This window comes from Typopeltis vanoorti, chromosome 8, assembly GCF_054136105.1.
Source record: "Typopeltis vanoorti isolate ZY-2024b chromosome 8, IOZ_Tvanoo_1.0, whole genome shotgun sequence".
Classification (NCBI taxonomy): domain Eukaryota; kingdom Metazoa; phylum Arthropoda; class Arachnida; order Uropygi; family Thelyphonidae; genus Typopeltis; species Typopeltis vanoorti.
In genome coordinates, this window is record NC_143556.1 from 57,438,078 (window position 1) to 57,460,971 (window position 22,894).

Genomic DNA, 22,894 nt, shown 5'->3' on the forward strand with positions numbered 1-22,894 from the left:
CACAAGCAACTAAATTGCAATCGGATTTGATCTGATTCAGAATGCTTGTTATTCTTCTTCTTATTATTATTTTTATTTTTTGAAATTAATGTAACATATCTTCCCTAAATTTAAAATCTTTTATGAAAAAAAAGTAAAAAGAAATTAACTCAACTACCAATAATAGCGAATGACGCCTACTGATTTCTAAAACTTATGGCTAAAAGAATTTTTCATATCCCAATCTGTGGATAAAATATTCCATGTATTTTTACTGTTAATGCAAGTAGATAAGCTAGTGGTGAGATGTGGTGATTAATACCCTTGGAGGGTAATGGATGGCAATGCTGTAGCCAATGAAGTTTTAACTGAGGCTCGGCTAATGCTGTTACCCTCCTGCCATGATCAGAGCTTTAATAGCTTAATAACACCTTATCCCTACACTGTCCTCTACAGATAACGGGGAAGATGAAAAGCATTCTTGCTTCGCCCCTTTAAGCCAGTCCTTATAAGGATAAGATTAGCTAGTTCATTATCAGCAATACATTGACACCCGATTTAAAGGTAATATCTAATTGTTGTATTTTTGGCATAGTTGCCAGGAAAGTGGGTTCGTCATCATTGATGTAAGCTAAATGAAACTACTGCATATACTTACATGGGATCTGGATGGACCATAAGGGATATTGGAGGAAGATTATGGCTGTAATTTACGTAGAATGTTGCAATCATTGAAGCTACCATCACGACAAAGTTGGCTGCTAGGCTAGCAACAGGCCACCTGAAATACAAATGAAAATATATTATCCAAGTATTTAAAAAATACCCACTTTATTTACAAAAAAAAGGTTAACATTTAAAAAAGAAGCTAATTCATTAGATTAGAGAAATATTTTTGTGCCATTTCATTTTTGTCTTCTTGTCACTATTAAGTTATTTTATAGTGTTCTTTTTGTCAAGACGTTCTTGCCATATTGGCATAAGTCTTCCTAATCCTCTCTTTTTCTTTAGTATCTAGTTCTTTAATCTAGTTATTTTTCCTATTTCTTATCCTGCATTTTTCTACAATTTTTTTAATTTTTTTTTCTAAGTTTTAGGATTCAGTCATTAATCGATATATTTTACATTTTTTCTCCGATTTGTGTGTTCCGTATTTTGTTAATATTATTATATCTTCAACAATTCATAATATTTTCCTCTCAGTAGTATAGTTCATTTGTCTAATCTTTTTAATTAGTACTGGTCTGACAAACGAAAATACTTGTTTATAGTTTTTACTTATATGCCGTTAATTTTAGATATGTGATTTCATAAAGCCTTTTGTAATACTAATTTTCAAGCTCAATTTAAATAAATTTAAATTTATAGTCCTTAAGTCCTTAAAAGGACTGGCTAGATGGGCGAAGCAAGAACGCCTTTCATATTCCCCGTTATCTGTAGAGCAGCGCTTCCCAAAATTCTGGAAGTCAGGGCCCCCGTTTGGAAAACTTCAAATATTTCACGGCCCCCCCCCCCACTCGAAAAAAATCGTAATGTAGACATATATTATTATAATATTTATTGTATTTATATTCAATACAAAACATACGCAGCAAATATTGCAAAACTCAAATGCAAATATTACATTTTAGCATCTTACTAACATATTTGACATGGCACATTATCTCATATTTTTATATAGATAGATAGATAGATTGTTAATTGTACATTGCAGTACAAGCACATGAAACGTAAAACGATTAGTAATAAAGAAAGAATTAAAAACATAAAAGAAGTTGATTAACAATTTAATGTGATGAATGTGTTTCAATACTGCTACACCAATATCAGGTGAAATATTTGAAACTGCAATTCTTAGATTTCTGCTTTGAAATGAAACTTATATGAATAAGCCTACATTTACTAATATTCATTAAGCGCCGAAATACGCATGAAGCAAAATTTGTGAACCCGCGCCAATGTGTGATTTTTTTCTATTAAAATATGAAAAATAACAAAAAAGAAATAATAAAAATTAAATGCATTTCTTTTAAGATAAAAAAAATCTACTTAGTCTTAAAAGATTTTAAATTACTTTTCATTATTTCACGGTGCCCCTTAAAAAAACATACGACCCCAAGGGGGCCGCGATCCACAGTTTGAGAAGCGCTGCTGTAGAGGACAGTGAAGGATAGCGTATTATTGAGCTATAAAAGGACTGGCTTAAAGGGGCGAAGCAAGAACGCTTTTCATATTCCCCGTTATCTGTAGAAGACAGTGAAGGATAGGGTGTTATTGAGCTCTCTCTCTCTCTCTCTCTCTCTCTCTATATATATATATATATATATATATATATATATATATATATATATATATATATATATATATATATATATATATATATATATATATATATATATATATATATATATATATATATATATATAAAGCTCTAACCATGGCAGGAGGGTAACAGCAACAGCCGAGCCTCAGTTAAAACTTCAGTGGCTACAGCATTGCTATCCATTACCCTCCCTGAATACCCATTTTAGTCGCTACGTATGACATGCATGAGCTACATTGGGGCTATTCGTACTTTTATTCGTAACTTTCAAATGAAATTATTTTAATAAATAAAAGGTATGTGAATAAATTATAGTTTATTTCAAAAATTTTTAAATAAATTAAAAATTTAAAATTAAAAAAATCATTCTTATCCCGAGCCTCAGTTAGAACTTCATTGGCTACAGCATTGCCATCCATTACCCTCCCTGAATACCCATTTTAGTCGCCTCGTACGACATGCATGAGCTACATTGGGGCTATTCCTATCCCGGCTACCAAATGTTTATTCGCAACTTTCAAATAAAATTATTTTAATAAATAAAAGGTATGTGAATAAATTATAGTTTATTTCAAAAAAATTTAAATAAATTAAACTTAATTATTTCTAATATACATAAATTAGTTTTAAAATATATAATTCTAATAAATAAGAAACTTTCTTTTAATTTGATTTTTATTTTCTTCTGTTATCTACGATATGAAATTGGAGATCATATTTTTTCCTTGTATATTTTCATAGTTATTTTTTATCAAAATATTAATACATTAATATTTTATTTTGCTATTATTCGCCTCTGAGATATAAGGAACAAATACTTGGAAAACTGGTCAACTTAATAGGCTCATAATGTGATATCGGAAACTATACCATACCATAAATAATGACCTTGAAGTTAAATCGCATTCATATTTCAATAAGGATGGTTCATTTCTACAGCCATGTCAATCTTCTGTGCTACTTTCTGGTTTCATAGTTCATCGTCTTTTTTTTCCTGGCAGCATTTTTTCAACAATGGAATCGCGTGCTCGCCATAATGAGGCGTGTGATCTCTTTGACAATTTTATTTTGTAATCTTTCGTATCCTAGTAAAATCCATCAAAGATGCAAAATGGATAAGGAAATTCAAATATACGCTGAACTGTATATTTGAATAAATTTAATTATGACTTTATTTGTTGAAAATTTCTGTTATAATTTTTGTTATGGTAAGCCTCCGAGTTCAGACACACTTCATTCACGACTAGGCTTCTTTATTAAAACGCACTGATTTTTAAGATGACATTAATAGGAAGGGCATTTCTGAAACGAACAACTAAAAGCATTAATTTAAATAGATACTTAAATTAGTAATAACAGTCCATCATGGGGAGGGGAACATTTCTATTAGAAATCTGTTTTTCTTTCCTTCTTAGACTATTCTTCTAAGAAATAATTTGAAAAGCATAATCACAGTTAGCGCACTAATATTATTAATTGAACACGTTTTTTATACATTTAAAAAATAAAGTACTCATTAAAATTATGAAAGAAAAAAGAATCGTTTGTGCATTATTCTGTGTAGGTCAGTTATGCATGGAATCGTTTATAAGAGATAGGTACCCACTCCATCGAATACACTTCCCGGATATGGTTGAAAAGTTGTAAAAAACAGAATACAGTATTAAAATTCTTAACCTAACTAAGATAGGTTAAGAATTTTTATACTGTATTTTTTATTTTTATTTTTTTTTCAGTCACTTGCTCTACAGATCAACCAGAAAAGTTTCTCAAGATACTTTAGACCTCCAATAAGGGGGAGGGTGATTCCAGAAGTATGTGAAACGCATCTACTACCTACAGATAATCACATACGTCCATGCCCGAAACAGGATTCGAACTTAAAACCTTTTGGTAGAAAAGAGGATCGGCTAAGCACTCAGCCAACCAGGCCTACAGATATGCGTACGATTTGGCTTTAAGGTCATAAAATAGCGCATAATATAGTTTTCAACAGCTAAGGTTATTTAAAGAGGTTTACATAATACGATTAGTTTTGTTCTCTGCTGTGTTTTGGTTATTATCGCTTGCGTTAGGTAAGGGAAGCTTCAGGGCTTTTACTGATGCAGATGAGCTAAGATTTTCTCTTCTTGGTTTTAACAATAAAAGCCAAACCGATAATATTTTTTTTCAGGAAGTAGAGAGAGAGAGAGAGAGAGAGAGAGAATTTACCAAAACGAAGATAATTTTACAAAATTATATTAAATTAAAATAAGAGGGAAATGCATTAGCTATTCTAAAATTCGAACTCACCTTGTAAGTGGAATTATAATCGCAATGAAGGCCATGTACATTTGTGTATCTACAGAAAGATACCAGGTGTGTTCCAGGCACTATTCAAAATAATCAAATAAATATACATTTTGATACAGTATGATTTCTTATATTTTCTAGCATTGAAATGAAAGGTGATAGAAATTAATTTCTGAAATTAATATCTAAAAATGAGACATAGATTAAAGAGTCAGAAAACGGCTGCTTGCTGGCGAATATGTGTTATTTGTATGATACAGTGAAATGAAATTTATTACGTCCATAACACAGATATGCTGCCAGAAATTCGATTTGTCCTAGCGCAAGTATTGTTAAATCTTCCTTTCTGAGTGCACTAATTACAAAAAACTATAAATCTAAACTTGAAGATTGGGAGTATTTGCATTCGAATAACGTAAACCTAATTAAAGTAATTGATAAATATTAACAGAACATGGAACAACCCTAATATTATTTATCAAGGCCAATATTTAAATTAATTATTAGTTATATTTTTTTAAACAAAATACATCTATATGATGTCTTCAACTGCTTGTGTAAATAGTCTATACCCATTTTGTTATGTAATATGATCCTCCTGGTTTGGTAACATTTTCACTTCATGTCGTCATCAAACACTTTCTCTCCTTTTATGCATTCTTTAACTTTATCTTTCATATTTTATTCTTTTTACACTATTTTAACGCGATAAAAATAAAACTATTATACAAAATATTTGCAGATAAATTAAATAAATAATAAAAAGAGAAGACATTTTAGTAAATTAAAAAAATAATATCTTTTAATATTATTATGCACCTTTTTCTTAATTCAATAATAATTTATTTTATATTTGGACTTGAAGATAGAAAGTGTTGGTGGATCGACCTTGAGATGCGGTGATTAATACTCTTGGAGGGTAATGGATGGCAATGCTGTAGCCAATGAAGTCCTAACTGAGGCTCGGCTATTGCTGTTACCCTCCTGCCATGATCAGAGCTTCAATAGCTCAATAACACCTTATCCCTACACTGTCCTCTACAGAAAACGGGGAAGATGAAAAGCATTCTTACTTCGTCCCTTTAAGCCAGTCCTTATAAGGACTAAGAAAGTGTTGGTTCCCAGCCATGACTGGAGCTTTTAGCTCAATAACACTCCATTCACACAGATTTTCTTCATTCAGATAACGGGATAAAGAGTCAAGGACTCAGTTCATCGCCCACTTCTTTTAAGAACTTAAGAAAGTGTTAGGGAGAGTGGTCGACCGTGCGATGCAGTGATTAATACCCTTGGAGGGTAATGGATGGCGATGCTGTATCCAATGAAGTTCTAACTGAGGCTCGGCTATTGCTGTTACCCTCCTGCCATGATCAGAGCTTTAATAGCTCAATAACACCTTATCCCTACACTGTCCTCTACAGATAACGGGGAAGATGAAAAGCATTCTTGCTTCGCCCCTTTAAGCCAGTCCTTATAAGGACTAAGAAAGCGTTGGGATTGCTCCAATATCAACTTGCCTGGTTCTTGTATATGAAATGAGTTTTCGCAAATCACGTTCATATGTGCATATTTGACAAGTGATGTAATGTTTCTTGTTTTCTATCTTTTCACAAGTATGCTAATACAGACAAAAATGCAATGTACTGGTAAATGCAGGTGAGATGGGAGATTGTGCATTGTTGACGCGTAATCGCGTTGTGCAATGTCGATGGTTAGACAATGAGCTCTCGTACTTCATGAAGTCGTAGTATTAATAATAGTAGCAGTCATCATCTGGGTCCAAAATCCGTTGGTGTCTGATGATTGTTTCATCACTGTTTTCCATTTCTCTCTCTGTCCATTGACAGGTGACTCAAATTCTGCACAATTTTTCCACGTCAATCCTTCACACCATCTTCTCACTCACCTTGCCCGTCCTCTTCTGTTTATACCTTCCATTATACCAAGCATCAACGTTTTGATTTTTCTGTTATCCATTCTGTAGATGTGTCCAAAAAACCTCAGTTTCCTTCGAATTATTTTCTGCGTAGGTTCCATTTGCAGTTTGCTTTACTATAAAGTTCTTTATGTGTTACCTTTTGCATCCATCCATTTCATAGAATCTTTCTCTTTCGAAAGCCAATATTCTTCTCACAGTGTTTGACCATTGCCCATATCTCAGTAGGTTAGAAAGTGCCTGTCAATATGCATATTTCCAACTATGTCAGCTTTATTAGAAGGCTCATTGATTGATTTTGACGAATCTTGTCCATTTGCCTGTAGGTTTAGTTTCGCTTTTGTTATCCGAGATATTATCTCGTTTTCAAAGGCTAAATCGTGTGTCACGTTGTTCCCTAGATATATGAAGTTCCTAACCTCTTCCAGCTCTTGTCCTTTGAACGTGTATTTGTTTTTTTCCTTCTCTTCTCTCAGAATTTCATTGTTTTTGTTGTTGTGTTTTCTCGATGTTCATTATCGACCCACATCTCGTTTTCTTCTTCACTTACCTCTAGCACTATTCTTTCTAGTCCTTCTCCAATAATCACCATGTCCATCCGAAACTTTTAAATTATTCATTTCTATGCCACGAATTGAAGCTCCTCTTATGAAGTTCCTTGATGGTATTGATTTTGTCCATTCTCTTAGTCTTTGTCTTCATCCTATGCCATATTACACAACCGGTATAGTTCGTGTATGATCACCTCGCCACCATGTTTCTGCATTTCTCCAGCGATCTCATGTATTGACTGCCTTTTACAATCTCATTCCTCAGTAGATCTCTTTCTTCCTCTATGTTAGGTGGTGATACTTTCCTAAATTCCATAATTAACCTCTTCTAGACCTGAATATTTCCGTCTGTCTTATATATCTCTGAGCAGTATCTTGTCTGCCTCCTATTTCTTCTGACACGTCAACATTTTACGGTCTTAATTTTGTTTTATCTTTCTCTGCTTTGGGTTCCATCTCTAGCCATTTTGATTTGTTTCTTCTAATCTCCTTCTTCACTTCATTTACATTTTGCTCTATACTGTTCTTCCATATCCACAGAGATCTCTGTTCTAATCTTTAATATTGAGAATGTGGAAACTAAATGAAATATAATGTCGTCCAGTGAGATCCACTTCTTTGATTACTCTCTCTGTGACTATTTGTTCAACTGCTCTTTTGATTGTAGACATCACTTTATGCTTTCTATCCTCCAGTTCCTTTTCTATAATGAATTTCAGTTCTTCCAAAAACATGTTGGAAAAACGGTATTCATAGGTCCTGATGATGTTCGTGTCATGTATAAACTCATGGCGCCAATCATTTTATTTCACATTAAATACCGAGTGTTCTTTTTCGAATATATAAAAAATGTACGCATTTTTTGAAGTATCGTTACATTATAGCAAAAAAAAAACGAATAGTCATTTTTACGCTCAGCTTACTTGAATTAAATAGCAACTATATATTTAGAGATCCTATAAAATATATAGCATGTGTGTTATTAATGAAATATATGTGTTATATATTTTAGTTCGCATTGTTAATCAGTTGTTCATTAAATGACTGCATATCCGTGCTACGTGCAGTTTCATTTAAGTTACTATACTTCAATTTGCTGTTTTGTTTGAGGAAAAGATATTAGATGAAAATACATAATAGTTATTCTTCATCTGAAAAATACATACATGCGCGCGGTTATCTCCCCCGCACACGCACGCACAGAGAGAGAGAGAGAGAGAGAGAGAGAGAGAGAGAGAGAGAGAGACTTAAATGTAATATTAATTTTATTTATATCAGTGTAAATTTCTATTTTAATTGTAATAATTTACCACATCTTCAGCTTCCATAAAATTATTGCTGTAAAGTAAATTTCTCCACCAGTTGGCCTCACATTTTGTAATCTCTTTGTCTAAGACCAGTCTCCACATTGGACCTTTACCGATAAGTGGCACTATAAATATAGTTGCTGTTACAAACATTAAAGAAGGAGTGATTCTGAAAAGAAAGTCAAAGTAATTTTGCTGAATCACATTATTCAAAGTGTTCGATGGTGCTTTCATAATAATGAAATATTGTATTTTAAGGTGCAAACTAAATGAAAAGATGAAATTAATTCATGACCTTGATATTATCATTATATAAAATTACAAATTTATTGCTTTTTTATTATTGTAAATTACATATATTTTATAAATTACATAAATAGTTTATAAATTACATAAACGGACTCGTATGTGTATTTATAAAATGTCTAGGATTACAAAAATCTGGATTACAAAACGTCTTTTAAAAAAAGGTAAACTTTTATGGAATAAAAGTTTACATTTTATTCAAGCAAGAATGCCATTCATGTTCCCCGTCATCTGTAGAAGAAAATGTATGGACAGTGTTTTATAGAGCTTTAAGCTCTGATCATGGCAGGAGGGTAACAGCAATAGTCGGGCCTCAGTTAAAACTTCATTGGCTACAGTATTACCCTCCCTGGGTACCCATTTTATGCATGAGCTGATATGTAACTAAAGCCCTTTCTAAAAAAATAATGCGATTCCCGGACCACTCCCCACGAGAAACCGAAAGATCATCCAACTCAGCGTTTTTCACTCAGTGACAGGCTCACCCTGCCACTGAGCAGAATCTTTGTATATTTCAGGGAAAAGCGTCCACCGACAAGCTCCTAAGCGGACCACGCCGGAAAACACCCTCCCCGGAGACTCAAATTGCTCCCCGAAGGCAAAAACATTAGGAGAGTGAACCTCTCGAAACTCTGCGTCCTATTTTAGTCGCCTCTTACGACATACATGGGCTGGTATGTAAGTAACGCCCTCTCTAAAAATTAAGACGATCCCCTCGACCACTCCCTACGAGTGGCCGAAAGACCGTCCAACTCAGCGTTCGTTCCACTACATGACGGGTCCCCCTCACTACTGAGAGAACCACTCATATTACAGGGAAACGCATCCCCCCAACAAGACCCCCTCACGGGCCACACTGGAGAACACCTTCCCCAGAGACTCAAAATGCTCTCTCAGGACAAACCTCCCCGAAATATAAGCCTTCCCCCCCTTGCCGGGAGCAAAATTCCGGAAGAAACCTAAGAGAGCGAAACTCTAGAAACTCACCATCCCATTTTAGTCGCCTCTTGCGACATGCATGGATTACTGTGTAAGTAAAGCCCTCTCTAAAAATTAAGACGATCCCCCAGACCATTCCCTACGAGTGGCCGAAAGACCGTCCAACTCAGCGTTGGTTAAACTCAGTGACGCCCCCCCCCCACACACACACCACTCAGCAGAACCGCTCATATACCAGGGAAAAGCGTCCACCGACAAAGCCCCTCACGTGCCACCCCTCCCCAGAGATTCAAAGTGCTCTCTCAGGGCAACCCCCCCCCGAAATCAAGACCCCCCGCTCACCGGGAGCAAAATTTCGGAAGAAACCTAAGAGAGCGAAACTCTCGAAACTCATCCCATTTTAGTCGCCTCTTACGACACTATTAACGTGACGGGCTCCTCTACCACCGAGCAGAACCGCTCATATTCAGGGGAAAAGCATCCACTGACACAGCCCCTCACCGCGCCATGCCGGAAAACACTTTCCCCTGAGATTCAAATTGCTCTCTTAAGGCAAAAACCTAAGAGAGCGAAACTCAAACTCTCGAGTCTCTGCGTCTATTTTAGTCGCCTTTTAGGACATGCATGGAGCTATTCTGCAGTAGAGCTATTCTTATTCCGGCCACCACACGGGGTTCAAAATGTCTGGGACTATAAATATATATTGTATCAGTAAAATATCACGGTGAATAGTGGTCTCAGTGAAAAACAATATAGACAAGAAATATAAACCCGATATTATAAAGTAAATTCATATAATTCTATTTTTCAAACGTTTTTAATATTCAGAATTATATTTCTTTCTCATTTTTCTACAGAAGTATGATTTTTGTATGATTTCAAGTGTGATTTTTGTATAGTGGTTATCAGATTTTAAGAAAAATAATATTCTGTACACGTATCTCTACAAAATTTATTTGTAGAGGATTAATGTTATGAGTGTGGCAGAATAGATTTAATTCCAGTTTAGAATACAGTATTATAAAAGCGTTTATATCTGCGAGAAATATGGTGGTCTTAATGTTTTCCCGAATGAAATCTTAAATTTTTTTTTAAAAAAAAGCAGAAAGGGAAAAAAATTGCACATAGTGACTATATGATTTGCACACAAACGAATATTCATGTAAGAAACAACATGAAATGATTTCTAAATAATTATTAAGGAACAGTTCAGGATATTGTGCGGAAGCACAATAAAGCAAATGAGACGTCTTAGAAACATAACGTCATGTCCTCCACAAAATGCTTCACAAAAATATATTGCTTACGATTTTCCTTACATAATTTATTTTCTAAATGATTACGAATATATTAGTTACTTACCTCCATAGTCTACGAAAGATATAAAGCGGAATGTTGAAGCTGTAGTCTTTGTTCTTCATTCTCCAATACGAGAGGAGAAGACCACTAAAAATCAGGTTTGATAATTATCAATTCAAAACACCCTTATCAGCATATTTCAAGATTATATGTGAAATATGAAAAATAAGTAACTTAAGTAAGCTGCTAATAAGTGAACATGAAAGAGCAAAAGGGGGTTATTCAGATATTTGAGTGTATTGCGAAAGATTGAAATTAACGGAAGATACATTTTTTTTTTTCATTCTTTAAAATGAAGATTCTCAGCTTCTTTAAGTTTTGGCCTACCCACTGAATAATGTATTGCATTATTCGACAACATTTCAGAGGTGTGGATTGGTATTTAAACAAAAGTTTCTACAAGTCAGTTTCTGTTTTTTAAAGTAGAAACCTGGAATCTTTTTTGTGTAATCCAAGGAAAAAATTGGGATTCCAAAAATCTGTAGACAGAAAAAATTTTATTCATACTAAAATGACGGTTTGAATAACTATTATTCACATTTTAAGTGTGATCAATTGTGAAACAGCGTCTTTTCTTGAGTAAAGATTAGTACACAAAAATTCGAGCTAATTTTCCACTTACCTCATGAAAAAGAAAGTCTCAACACCAAAAAATCCACCGTTGACAAACTGAAATACAAATTGTTGGGCAAATTCGAGTGCACGCGTTTGGCGTCCTATATAAAAGAAATATAAACTTTAAAATGGAAAACAATAGGTATTAGCATGATACAAAGAATAACTTCTCAACTGCCTTGAGATTTTCCATCAACAGAAATTACGAATAATTTTCGATTTTAAAACTGTACGAGATGCAGTGATATAATAAAAAATTAATTATTAAAATTAAAAAAAAATAATTAGAAATTATCATGTGATTTTTACGTACTGTCAAATATCTGTTTAATCATATACAAACAGTATTATTTCAACTTTTACTGAAAAAATCGGTCTACTAACTTTTTTCATAACCGTCTTATATTCAAAAAATGAATAAACAAATAAAGACTTACTGAATCCCTGGAGATAAATGTACAGGTAGGTATGGCTTAATACAATCCACAAGACAGAAAGAAAACGCATACCATATATGCAGGTAAAGGCATCTTTTGGCACATCTGTGTTAAACATCTTTAGTGTATTTGAGTATACAGAAAATGACAACATTATTCTTGCAAGTATTCCTAAAAATAAAAGAGATTGGTGACTTTTTCCTTTAAATCGAATATCATTTTTGAATTATTACATTTAAAAATATGTTTATTAAAACAACATATTTTTAGATTGATTATAAATACATTTTATTACTTATATATAATTTATTTATTTATAATAAATTTGGGATTTATTATAACTAAATATGTTATAAATAAATACTTGAAGATTTCCAATTGTGCTAGTGTAGTAACACTGTGAACCGACTAATAAATTTGCCAATTTCCTTAAATTTGAGCTGCTTTATTTGGAAATAAATATGGTGTCTTAATACGAATCTTCGTAAATATAGTGAAAAGTCAGTTGATTTCTTCTGGATGTGACTTTAGGACTAAAATTATTTAATACTTAGTAGACTAAAGCTTAGTGAAATATTTGTTTATTTATTTTTAGGATGTAAGTTTTGCCAAGTAAAGAGGACAATTAGCATAGGGAGAGAGAGAGAGAGACTTAGTGTGCGGTATATCCTAGGTAAATTATCAAACAGAGCATAACTTCTAAAGAGCGTGGAAACATAGCTTTGGAGAAGGTATAGAGTAGTCCCGTGGGTTATAACCTTACTTGAAGACTTCCAGGTAAGGTGGTATTTGGGACACGATTTTCCACTTGCGTCTCAATAATCCATTGATTCATGTTTATTTTGCAATGACACAGAATCTCATAATCCATTAAATATGCTATACTAAGAGTAATCTCATAACTGTAGCACCAAGATCTTTCAATGATTGCTTACAGTTCATCCTCCTCCCCTACACACATGTTCTTTAGATAGATAGATAGATTGAGAGAGATGTATATAAAGTTTATTCTGAACTTCGTATTATAGTACAAAATTTTGAACAATCACATGTGTAACCTAAGAGCAACTTTTAATATAATGAATTAAAATTATATACACATATGTACATCTATATAATATATATTATATATTATTATAATTTATTTATTTATTTATGCTTATGGCTACATGCAACTAGTAAGTGAAAGGTACAATCATAATTTCCAGAAACAAATGATGAAAATCTTAACATATAAAAGTTCATTACATAAAAGACACAACCTGCTTTCTAAGTCTTTCCTTTCTTTAAAGAAAATATAAAGCAAAAGTGACTTGTCATAATCAGGCCAGAGACAATTATCGTCCTGCTGCAACAAGTATAACAAGGCTGCATGTTCTCACAATACTTCACGACATAAATGTAGCTGTATCCGAGGTTTAATCATCATCATCTTCTAACATGAGGAGGCGTTCTGCTAATACTATGACGAGGACTATGTGAGTGACTACGAGAATAACGTCTTCGTGGTGAGACGGGACTGTGATTTTCTGTTTCCTCCTTACCCATCGCCACCATCATACCAACTACAGGTCAAGGTCCAGGCTGGAAAGCCAATTCAAGGCCTCATCCGTCACCTTGTGGATGTCCTGTAGGCCACCACCGTGAAATTGGCGCCTTGGGCAGTCGTACACAATATGAGTAATTGTCTGAGCCACGGGAGAACAATCACAATAAGGGTGATCTGACAGCCACCATTTATGTAGAAGATAGCCACATCTGCTAATAGCCACACTAGTTCTGATAATGTTTATTGATGACCAAATCTTCTTTGGAAGATCAAAACCAAGCTGCGGAGCAAGGAATCTTCTACCAGGAAGCCGTTTGTTGGGAGATTGTTGGACCAGTATTCTCTCCATATTTCAGATATTGATGGCAGCGCAGCTGTAGAGAGTTCATCCATGGACCAGAGAGGTTTTCTAGATTTGAGGTGAAGACTAGGTGGGTTTATGAGAGTCTGGTGTAGGGGCAGGAGTGGGTTGCTCATTGCTTTATTAAATTCCTTAATCGAGGCTTGTCTTCTCCGTATGTGTGTGGTGGAGCAATATTAGATAGAACAGGCAGCCACTAGAGCGGAGTGCTTCTCACTGTACAACCAATTGTGCTCATGGTAGAGTTTAGCTGGGTGTCTGTAATGTTAGTGTGTGTGTACTTCTTTCCCAGACAGGGGAAAGAATATTCTGCTGCAGAGAATGCGAGGACTAGTGCAGACGACCTTAGAATTTCTGCAACACAACCACAGGTTGTTCCAGCAAGCCTTGAAATATTATTTCTGGTTTTAATTTTATTGGAGAGGTTGATGATGTGCCTTTTATAGGCTAGGCGTCTGTCCAGGCTCACTCCAAGGTATTTTGGGTGAGACTCGTGTTCTAACATTTTTCCACAGAAAGAAAGGTTGCGTTGTCGATTCGCTTCTGCATTGTACAGGTGAAATACTGAGGACACTGTTTTCGTTGGATTTGGTTTCAAGTACCACTGCTTTAAGTACTCTTCCAGGGTGTTCAGGTCTGTATTCAAGGTTGATTCTAGGTTGGTAAAGGAGGTGGATTGATGTAAGATCGCTAGGTCATCGGCGTACATATACTTACTTGATCTGGTATGAGGTAGATCATACACGTATATGTTAAAAAGTATAGGGAGATAACACAGAGCCCTGAGGAAGACCATTGTGAAGGAATCTGTGCCTACTCTTTTTTCCGCCAATATGGACCCGGATCTTTCTGTTGGAGAGAATAGATTCAAAACGTTGTAAAGTTTTTTTACACTTTATAATATTTCCTAGTTTTAGGAGGAGGCCCCGGATCCAGACAGTGTCATAAGCAGATGTTAGGTCAATGAAAATGTCTCCACTTTATTATTATAATATAATAACATAAGAAAACCCCACTAGACATGCTAAGATGTACAGAAAAAGTTCCATAACATTAATTACGTTTTGAAACCAAATAAAACAAAGTAGTTAAATCGTATTTAAATTTAATATTTCACACATGAGATGGATATTTGAATACAAATATGCTAACCCATTATGCAATTATTTTGAACAGAGATTCCTCATTTCTGTGGGAAAATAAATATTTTTTCATTTGAAGTTGGTATTCGTTTGGTATAGTTTCATTTCTTATTGTTAAAGGTAGTATATTGATTATATTTGGCGCTAAATAAGTATAATGTTTGTATATTGCTTCTTTATTTGCTTTAGGAACTATATATTTTAGGCCCTTATGTCTACTAAGGAAAGCATCTTGTTTCATATTTACATATTCGTTATCGTTTCTTATGAATAGAAGTACCTTATAAGCGTATAAATATCTAAGGGGTAATATATTTAGCGTGGTGTATTTATTGCACGAGGCATTATCCTTGTATTTGTTTCTAGTTAGGATTGGAATTACTTTATTCTGAGTCGAAACTAGAGGTTTTAGCGTTGCTCTTAGGTTGGGGGAATCTGCAAACTACAGATTTCCCCCAACTTAAAATACCATATTGCAGTGTGCTTGAATCCATGTCGAATGTAATATTTTAACGTATTGAAATTTAAGAATCTATTTAGGTAGTAAAGTCTCTTTAACATAATCCTCACTTTATTTACGACATCGGTGATGTGCCGTTTCCAACTTAAATTATTATCAATTTTGAAACCCAAATAAGTCATTACATTGACTTTTTCTATTTCCGCACAGTTTCAATTTCAATTTGCCCTGCAATTCCAATCATACAAAAATAATTATACAGAGAAGTTCATTTTACTTGTATTTCGCAAATTAAAATTTACTTATTTAATTCTTGAGACATTCAAAATGAATTTATTGGAACCAATTTGTTACTTTTAAAAGATCAGCATTCCCTACGGTTTGCATTTGTTCGGCTGTGTCCGTAGAGAAAATTAGGAAGGGATCATCTTCAAAAGCGTTCATTTTACTGTTTAGTTTAAGACTGCAGAAATCATTGATATAAATACTAAACAAAATTGGTCCTAAGACAGATCCTTGTGGTACACCACAGTCTACCGTTTTGGTGCTGCTATAGTTGTTGTTTATATTTACAATGTGTGGTCTAAATTTAAGTCATTTCTGAACCAGTTTAGGGCAATACTTCGTATTCCTATGACTTCTATTTTTTATTAAAATTTCATGTGATACAGTGTCGAAAGCTTTGTGTATATAAAAAAATTCTAGGGAGGTATAAATTATGTTTGTAAAGTTCAGCAAAGCATGTTCTGTGCTAAACGTTTGCCTGAACCCAAATTGATTCTTTGAAAATAAGTTGTTTTTTGTCAAAAAATTTCATGAGTCTATTTTTACTAATTTCTCTGATATTTTCGACAAGACCGATAGAAGAGAGATCGGTCTGTGATTTTTCAAGTTTCTCTTTTTGTAAATCAGTACAACTACGGCCTTCTTAAAATCCAATGGAAACGTACCTGTCATCAGTCATAAGTTACAAAATGTACATTAGGGGTTCCATAATGTACATTTGGTATTCTTTCACAATGCTAGTGTTAATACCTGAAAGTTCGGTTGTTTTTAGGCTAGTTATAACACTTTTGATTTCGTTTTCGCAAGTGGGATAAAGATATATATGCAGTTCTTAATTCTATTAAAGAATCTTTAAACGTAAAGATTATGAAATCTATAATATATGTTACGCTAAGGTATTCATCATCGCTCCACTGAGTGGCTATAGTTGACATGAGCCAAAATCATTTAACGAACTAATCACAAAATTTGGGAAAAGAAGAGAAAAAAACCAGCGAATTTAAGCTGACACTTTTGTTCTATTGATGACTTTATGTTCTAGTGCTTGTCCTTAAACTTCCATTCTTACTATCATCGAAGATGAAAGTAAGAGTCCGCCTCATGGGCATGTCCCATGTCTTTTTTTCTTCTTTTCACTCCCACATTTTCAAGATTTAGAACTTGAAAGATTTATGACAAGATTTATGATTTATGACTGGTATTTTCTTTACTTAGCTTATTAACTTATTTTATATATTCGTAAAAGGTGACGTCATAAGAAAGCCAATATTGCCTGTTGCATTACTGTCGAATTACCAGCAAGCTGCATACAGAATAAAGGTTGATACATTGATCAAGACGATCCCACTCATCATCATCGCTATGGGAAATCAAACATAAATTTTCTCGTCCCCACTGACATTACTGAAATACAGTTTTAGCCGCAATTGTGCCAATAGAGTCGTCTTAAAATGTTACTTTTACGATTTAATAACTGATACATACCTCGTGAATGCTTATTCAGTTTTGGATAAAGTCGAAAAACTGCATCCATAATTGTTCCCACAGCCATTAAGAAACCTAAGATGCTGAAAATGGATCTAAAATAGAAGAAATATATAGTGAAATATGAAATATAAAGGAATAAATGTTGATTTATATTTCTAGACCAAAAAAAAAAAAACAATCATCTAATAATATACTTCCAAAATTACTCTGTGGAAAAAAGCATGCATAAGCAGAAAGCTATTCACATTGGAAAGAATATGGGTTTTGCTTACATGACTGCTATCTGTGTTTTGTTTATCATAACGGGCTCTTCGGTTTCACAGTGAGGAATAGTAGCTTTCACCCTCAAATTCATCTGTTTTGGAACTAATAATTAGAATAAATAGCAATGAACCCGCTTGTGTTAAATGGTTTGCACACATACATTTTATATTCCACTCATTAAATATTTGTTAGAATTTAAATTTCACGTTAAAACAAAATATGGCTACTCTATGTGGATTTGAAAGAAATCTCTCCATAATAAAAATTCTCTACGAGAATAATGATCTTAACTTGGATCAATTTTTCAAACCCACATGATTGCTCTTAAAGATTTATCCTGACATGATAAATCTCGGCGTTTTAAACCATTAAAGAAGAATACTATAAATTCTAATGAGGTAGTAAACCATTCTTTTAACAGGTAGTTTGTTTGCTTGGTTGAATTACCTGAATTCAACCAAGCTGAATTCAGGTAATTTCACTGAATTCTTGATTGAATCTTCTAAACGCGATAACATACGGAGTTTGTTCAATCCTTGTCGCCCATTGCACTACATTAAAGATTCAAATCTGAAGAATTCTATTGTCATTGTTTGGATTTCATTAATTTCTTACATCATTTATATCGTCTGAAAAGTGGACACGAAAGAGATTGGATGGTAGGTTAGTTTTGAATTACTGCATTGGCAACTAAGGCTTCGCCTATTTTGTTTGATTAAAACATCCTCATATATAAAAGGCAAAAATACGGACCTCAGGAAGTGGCTCTTTTAAGACTGCAAAATGTGTAATCGGAAGAGGAAGTTTGAGAGCTCCGTATAGATTATCAAAATATTATCTGTTTCAGAATGTCATTTTTTTAAAATCAGAAATGAAGCTTGCTTGGTTATAAAATATAATTATTTATGTCCATTAATAAAGGGAATATCTGCTTTTATTACTTATTTTAGCTGTTTAAGTTTAAAATAATAGTTTTAGAATATAATGGAAGCGCCATTATATATTGTTGTTCTTGGAATATACGCTAAAGAGTGCACAGGATGTTTGCAATAGCGCAAAACAATTGAGACCTCATTTTCGATTCGTGTTTTTCCAAGTTTTAATTAATATTATCGTAATGTTTAATAGGTTGCTACTTCGAAGTCGTTATCATGTTATTTAACCCTCTAAGTCAGTCCTAATCAGAATGGTCTATTCATGTCTTCCTTTGTTTTTTTTTTTCTCAAACCAATAATTAGGGCGGGCAATTGCCGCTAGTGTACAAAAGCCAAAACACAACATTACGAAAATAGAGTTTTAAAATTACGGTAGTTTCTTATTATTATACGTGAACCTGTTTTTTAATGGAAGCAGTGATCACCGAAGATTGAACACCAAATCTAAAATTAAGGAGCATTTTTTAAATGGCGGACACATTTTATTAATATTTCGCTCTAGGCGCAAAAATAATTATTACGGTTTCTACTTTTTCTATTATGCTTGAAATATCTTTCCTGTCTATTTTTTTAGGAACGAAAAAAAATGAACAGATTCTCATTTATATAAAATGAGCGAAAAATAGGTATATGCGTGGTTTGCTTTTTGATCTGATTATGAGAATAAAGGAAATATCGTTTGCATTTATCTAACATTTTTTTTTTACTCCAGTTCCATTGTTTTATCAGAGTTTGAAGTGAAAACATTTCAAAAATATCATTATAATAGTGTTTCCAAGGGGGGAAATGGTTCAGGAAAGAATTCACGATACATCTGATCTCAGTGACGTAGGTAGGGGGTGCGGAGGGGCGGCACTTTGGACTTTTGCATTTAATTCTAAAATACAGTCCCGAGAACTCAGTTCCAAATCCAAATATTGTAATACTACTGCGAATTTTCCTCACAATTGCTGTAAGTGTTACTAATTGTGAGAGGAGTTTTTCTAAATAAAATAGATTAAGGATTACCTATTTTACAATGAAATAGACTTCGCTAATGTCGACGATTTTGCTAACAGAAAACAAAGAAAAATAACATTTTAGAATGTTGAAATTAATGTTTTACTTCAAAAATGAACATAATGTTTTAATTTATTTCCCTATACGTAGTTTTGACTTTTTGTAGTATTTTTGGTGTGTATTGAGAGGGGCAGCAAACTCAGAGACCGCCTCGGGCGGCAACAGCTCTAGCTACGCCACTGTCTGACCTAGAACATTCTGATTTGTCAATTATTTTGATCAAATAAAACGAATATAAACCAAGATGGTACAGCAAAGTGAGTTTACTATTAGGACACAGGAAGATGCATATTCACAGTGAGATTGGAACCTACAGCCTGTTGGTTATAAAGCGAGTATGCCATCCACTTTGTCAATAGGACATAATTACTGTTTTTGTTGAGATATATCAGTTTATTTATAAACTCTTTAAGATAATGATACAGCAGATACAGAAAATCGAAAGTCAGTGTGTGACAAAGAAAGTTTAGAATTAATAAACTTAAAATGAATTGCATCAGTGTGTGTATGAATGATAAACTAACCACCTAGTATTTATTTATCTTTAATTAAATGGCCTATTTAAGATACTTCACTCTTTTCTTATTATAAAAGTATATTTTTATATAAAGACACTTACTTTGATTCCCTAGCTTTATGATATCCTCCCTGTTGCATGTGCTAGGGAAGCATCCGCCAAGTCTTAAAGCTGAGTAATGGAATATTTGAGCACGTCTGACCATATCGTACAAAACCTTAGAAAGAAATTGCGATAACAACAATGAACACAAGTTTCTTAGAAACAAAAATGCTCAATAATAAATCTTTTGTCTTAAACTTTACATCACATTATTATTATGCTGTTGAATACTGCCCGACACACACACACACACACACACACACACACACACACACACACACACACACACACACACACATAGAGATTCATTTGTTTCATTGATTCATTCTTAAATTTTAAAGAAAAACCTGCTTGTTTACACGTTTAAATGAGATGACGATAATGAGTGTCTCCACTAATATTCATAATCATCTCCATAATTATTTCGGTTAGGGTACAATGCTTATTTGACCATTCGGCCCCTTCGTTATCAACAGTTTAGCACAGACTGGTTTCTGCCTTTTTTTTTACCTTATGAATTCTATTCAACTTAATTTGCATCTAGCATTCTTCCAAGCTGCCGTTGCTTCTCTTCCATTTTAACTACCTTAATTCTTTGGAATTGCTTAGTCATATCGACTACATTATTAAGGTGTTGAAAAAACACACCAACCGCATTAAACTTGTGTAAGAGAATACTCCAAAAGATGTTTATTAATTTCTATGCTATAGACAAACTGAATGCGAGTAATGGCAGTATTATTTTCACTATTCTACACATGAAAGAAAATAAGAATTTCTTCATCAAATTCTTGGCAATGCTCTATAGGCAATAAGTTGCCGTTTCTCTTAATATGTTTTAAATAGTTGATGACAGAAGTATTTTACGAGTGATAATTTCAAAGATTCCATCACTTAATTGGATACAGTATCATATCAAAAATGTGTAACTATCAGAGTTTATTTATGACAGTTTTACTAGCGCAGCTTTTTTTTTCAGCAAACCTGCCTTTCATAGTTGATAATACGAAAGATTATATATGCTCCAAAAAGTTTTCTTATAAATGCTGTTATTGTAATTTTAACTTAATAGATTGCAAGTTTTGTTTTTTTTTCTTTGTTACTATTTCATTTCGGTGTTGAAATTAGCGATATACTTTGCGGTATTCTGCAAAGCCGTGTTTCAAGTCTGCGATAAGCGTGATTGATCCGAAACCACAATGACTGTACGCCGATATTTGGATTTTGATCCACACCATCTTAATAGCAAAGCCGAAACACTTACCATTCGCACTTTGAGACCAGTATATTGCACTATATTATGAAGTGAATATATAATTAACAATAGTTAACCTTTATGAAGAATGAGAAGAATATAGCGCATATATAAAGTGTAACTCACTGTATCTTTTTCCGTGATGTTTTGCAACTCCGGTAAAACTTCAAACATGGAAATCCACAACCTTCTTGGGGGGACTAGCGGATGGATGTCGATAAGACAATACTGACCACGGAAATTTTCCTTTTCTTGACCGTAGACTTTATCTTTTACTACCACATCTACGCATTCGTCATAAGATCCAAAAGACTGGAAAGTTCCATATAGCATACCTCCTGCTGGCTTTCCCCATGAGTCTAGCACTGAAACAGAGAAGAAATTAAGTAATGATGTTTGCTGTTCATGGTCTGTAATGGATATAATACACGCCATATTTTTTTAAAAATTCGGTAGTCAACAATCTTACAAACCATGCATAAGATTTGCAACAGAAAAATTTTGTTCAGGTTATTCAGAATTCTGTACCGGAAAAATTATTCAACAAAATTCTGAACAACCACATCTGAAAGGTAGTCATATTTAGTAAGTAATAATTAAATGAAAAAAATATATGTCCCTCCAAAGTGAAACCTCTTGAGTGCAAACGGCCAGGAGATTAACACCAGATGGTGTGGGTGAATCGAGTGGGAAGTGTTTATACGACCGTTTGAGAATCTAAACAGTGGAGATCGCACATCTGTTGTCCATAACCTAACATAGGAAAGTAAAAATTCATAGTATCTTGTTCAGTGCACGAAACAAATTAAAACTCTTGAAGGCAAATTAAAAGAAAGTAACCAGTCCTATTGAGTTCATTGTTAAAATTATCGCTTCTTGGACATTGCTAACAGATATCGCATTAATAGCTTAAAAAAAAGAAAGACTCTATAAACTTTAATGGATTAGGATACAAATAACTATATAACCAATAAAAATGGTTATATAGTTATTATATAACTATATAGTAATTTGTCATTATATAGTTATAATAATCTTGTCTCAGTTATAGGAAACTTCTTAGTTATAGGAAACTTGACAAACACATGATATCGCTTATTTTAGCTACGTATCTAAAAGAAGATGGACTCCTCAGAGTGTTATGCCAATATCGCTGGAATGAATGCTGTTGTTCTTAGGAGAACTGATAAAAATAAAATAAATCATGTTGCAACTACTCTAAGCAGTCAATATCTCATATTATAGGAATGCTATTAGAGGGAGGTATAGATAGGTTTTTAAGCTTTTCTTATAAAAAAAAATCTCACCACTTCTTAGGAAAGGCTAATTTAGCCTGTTTTTATTCAGAAATGGCAATCTTTCTACTGAAGATTCAAGTTGTTGGCTTTCGCAAAACTAGGTTAAGAACGCATGCAATACACCAGCAGGATATA

The 22,894-nt window shown here is 33.6% G+C and overlaps 1 protein-coding gene across 1 annotated transcript in view; it reads right to left on the bottom strand.

Annotated features, from left to right (window-relative positions):
- The window catches only part of LOC150104016 (nose resistant to fluoxetine protein 6-like), a 59,571-nt gene that overhangs the window by 19,090 nt on the left and 17,587 nt on the right, over positions 1–22,894 (bottom strand). Inside the window, exons 2-11 of the mRNA XM_090396382.1 lie at positions 21,588–21,826; positions 20,207–20,321; positions 17,602–17,695; positions 17,327–17,421; positions 12,045–12,149; positions 11,615–11,708; positions 10,996–11,079; positions 8,392–8,557; positions 4,595–4,674; positions 638–760 (exon numbers count right to left, since the gene is read on the bottom strand). Of these exons, the coding sequence (XP_090252508.1) occupies positions 638–760; positions 4,595–4,674; positions 8,392–8,557; positions 10,996–11,079; positions 11,615–11,708; positions 12,045–12,149; positions 17,327–17,421; positions 17,602–17,695; positions 20,207–20,321; positions 21,588–21,826 (1,195 nt within the window). The remainder of the gene's footprint in view (positions 1–637; positions 761–4,594; positions 4,675–8,391; positions 8,558–10,995; positions 11,080–11,614; positions 11,709–12,044; positions 12,150–17,326; positions 17,422–17,601; positions 17,696–20,206; positions 20,322–21,587; positions 21,827–22,894) is intronic.